Here is a 3,316-nt window from a genome sequence, read left to right as displayed (position 1 = left end):
ACAAATATTTTCGACAATTTTTCTAAACAAACATTTATTTTTCATTTACTTGCCTTGACCTGTGCTAAGCTTTTTTCAAGCGATTTTATTGTCTAAGTATAAGAATAAAAGACTCAACGATTTTCTAGTCCTCATATGAATATCTGTATTATTTAGAGCTGGCTACAAGGAAAAAATTCTTTTAATAGAAAAATATTCCCGAATTATGGATTTACTCTGTGTTTGAAAAAATAAAATTATATTTTAAGAATGTGTGTATACTCAACAGTTTTTAATTTTATGATCGGTACGTCCGATCGGAGAGGCTAGTCAATGAAAGTATGGTAGCGCATGACGCCGCGTGGTGTCTCACACATTGCCTAGTAGAGAAATATGCAGACCCTGATAAATGAAAATCTATCATTTCGCGTATGATGTAAAACCTATATACTGAAAAACGTGTAACCATATGTCAGTTCATTTAACAATTTTAGAAACTAACAAAACAAAAGCTATATAATGGAATTTTACAAGGAAACTTCAAAAAATAGAAAAAGGAGTCAAGCTAAAACCCAATATGCTTATTCACTTTTTTAGTCATCAGCGAAACCCTTTAAAAAATAAACAACAAGACCTAGATTTTAAGCCAACTCAAGTAAATTTCAAAATTGAATATTTTCAGAACTTGGTATTTGCGACCGATCCTAATCCTGCTACAAAGCTATGATGAGCTACATCGGGTATTTGCAAATAACCAGCCAAGCTAGAAATGTTCCGAGTTCTCTAGGTTTACTTGTTTGTGTTCCTTGTATAAATTACTCGTTTATCGGTGTGTTGGAATATTTCGCCATTATTCTAATGTAAGATACGGTAGCTAATCTACTCACAATATGTAAATATGAAATAATAAAACGCAAATTCACCACTGAGCGTCATAGTTCCGTCATAGCGTTTATTTATTGACTCGAGCTTGCTTTACCAACGGATTCATTTTTTAATAACGCTTAGCGACGATAACCTTCTGGCTGAGGCCCGACACCAACAACGCGTAAACCATTGGACGGGTTTATGTCGAGTGCCTTAAGCATTTCACTTGTATCCAAGTCGATTTCAATCGTGTCTTGCTCAAGACACGATATTTCAGGAACGTAGTTGTCACGACGTTCCATCTCTTCTTCTTGCAATTTAATAGATATGCCGCGCACAGGGGCGCGCTCCAGGCGCTTCATCAGATGTGTCACATAACTGCGGAAAACACGAATGGAACACAATGGAACGCAAATTACATTCTGAAGGTTTTGCAACGGCTCCAATTTTTTACACAACTATAACACAAAATAGTCTGTTTTAAATTGATATTTGACGTTCTGACGTGCAACTTTAAAGCAAAACCAATTCCCATTAGGCCCATACATGCATGACATATACTACAACAATGATTCTTAAATAATTGTTAATCTAGGTTTTTAGAGCAAGTCGTCATAGGAAAAAATCACGCTTAGATGATTACTTCGCCAGCCAAATTGGCGATTGTCGCCTCAAATTGTAACTTCGTTTTACTTGCTGATACACGCTTCTGTATATTGTCGAACAGAGAATAATGTTCTGAATAGTGAATGCGATGCTGCACTTTTATAGATCCTAATCGTTGACTGCAAGGAATTGTGTTGTCATAATTTTTGCGTGAAGTTAATAGGATTTCGCCAACAAAAGCCGCAAGATGTTGCTACTGAGAACTGTCAACAATCCTCTAATCATATATTCTCACAAGCAAATGTATTAACTGGATACACTTAAGCCGGTTGCTCCGCATAATACATTAAGTTCGTCCAAATCCATTGAGGCAGCTTAACTCAACCTACCCGGCAATCTTATTGCGGAGTGGCTTTGAAGGAATAGAGGCGATTTCTTCACAAACACGCTTGTTTGTATGGAACTCCAACGTTAACTTCGTGTAGTGCCAATTTATCATGACACGAGCCGTCTTCTTTACTGTCTTGGTCCGCACACGACCCATTGCTTGCACTGGTATTGCGAAACGTGACAAAAATGGCTCTAATTCCTGAATTTTCACATAAAACAACCCAAAACGTGGCTTTCCTGACTCCGACAAAGCGGAAAAAGACCTTTCGAAACCGGAACCAGTTGGTTGTTTGTTGTTCAGGAGCAGACAATGTCGACATTTTCGAAATTCTTCTACGCACAACGTTGAATAATAAATTGCAGTAATCTACATATATAATTCTAAGTTTATATATATATATATAAATTTCGAACAACACTGAATAAGTAAACCTATTTATTGAAATATTTTTTAATTATTTGAAGCATAGGTAGGAGATTTTTCGAAAAACGACTGCAAAGGCGGGCGTGTTTAAATGCCCTCTGTTAATTTTTCACACTTGTATGTTACGTAAGTTAAATCACTTATGTCACCGCTTTAAAATTATACTGTTACAAAAAAGATGCATACACAAGCATCCTTAGGCCTTGATTTTATATATATATGGACCGCTGTTAATGACCATGAAAATGCCGTTAACACTACATTTAAGCAGCGCACCATGCCTCCAGCTGGTTATAAATTTGTATTGTTTATATTATACGCCATATTGTATTAGACTGCGTATCGAACAGGTGGCTCCAAGCATAAAATAACGTGTCAATGTCCGTATTCGAACTTTTAGTACAATGTATATCTAAATTTACTTGGCAAACACATTGTTAGCTGCACTATAACGAAGACGGTGATGTTTTGATTACGGTGGTTTCTCGCTTATAACTTTACAGTATACGTTCAATGATTCTTGCTTGTAAGGGTGTGCCCCGTTTTACTAATAATGAGCCACCGGTCAAAAATGTTTGGTCTAATATTCGTCATCCTGTGCAAAGATCGTATGAAATTTGAGCACTGGAAACTTATCTAAAGATGAACCGGAACTTTTTATTCCAATACTCAATTGGCTGAGGTAGAGCATTTGGAGTTATTTTATATGTTCTTACATATAGTTTATGTCGAAGTTCTGTGTGAATCAACTATATCTAAGGTTTTTGTGATCTCTAAAAGCTATCGCGTTAACTGATCGTATAACTGATGAGTTTGGTGCAACTTCCGGGAAAGACGACGAAAAATATTCCTGGATGTCATGTCCCTGTGAAACAACTTGAGTAATATCAAATATTTGCGCGTCCGGCTTAACAGCGATATTCTGTATGAATAGCAGTGGCACAAGTCGTTTACAAATTGTAAACATCTGTCAGAGATGAAGCATGCCCAATATGGTCAAAACTGTGTAGCGGAGTCACTGGGAAGGCATTCTTAGTAGTGGTCATAGAC

The 3,316-nt window shown here is 36.6% G+C and overlaps 1 protein-coding gene across 1 annotated transcript; it reads right to left on the bottom strand.

Annotated features, from left to right (window-relative positions):
• Nucleotides 1-897: 897 nt before the first annotated feature.
• On the bottom strand, nt 898-2,119 carry RpS17 (ribosomal protein S17). The gene is made up of 2 exons (XM_022842342.2): nt 1,842-2,119; nt 898-1,224 (listed from the first exon to the last, which is right to left on the bottom strand). Exons 1-2 carry the CDS (start codon nt 1,994-1,996, stop codon nt 984-986), a joined length of 396 nt encoding a protein of 131 aa, XP_022698077.1. The 5' UTR covers nt 1,997-2,119; the 3' UTR covers nt 898-983.
• Nucleotides 2,120-3,316: the final 1,197 nt, after the last annotated feature.

Source organism: Varroa jacobsoni, unplaced genomic scaffold (assembly GCF_002532875.2).
Source record: "Varroa jacobsoni isolate VJ856 unplaced genomic scaffold, vjacob_1.0 scaffold_986, whole genome shotgun sequence".
Lineage (NCBI taxonomy): Eukaryota > Metazoa > Arthropoda > Arachnida > Mesostigmata > Varroidae > Varroa > Varroa jacobsoni.
This window is presented reverse-complemented; position numbering and strand designations above follow the sequence as displayed.

What these genes read in the sequence shown, in the direction of transcription:
- RpS17 (XM_022842342.2), bottom strand. Translation starts at nt 1,996, where the DNA reads ATGGGTCGTGTGCGGACCAAGACAGTAAAGAAGACGGCTCGTGTCATG. An exon ending in CTCCGCAATAAGATTGCCGG is followed by an intron (nt 1,225 to 1,841) that starts GTAGGTTGAGTT and finishes TGTTTTCCGCAG; the next exon opens with TTATGTGACACATCTGATGA.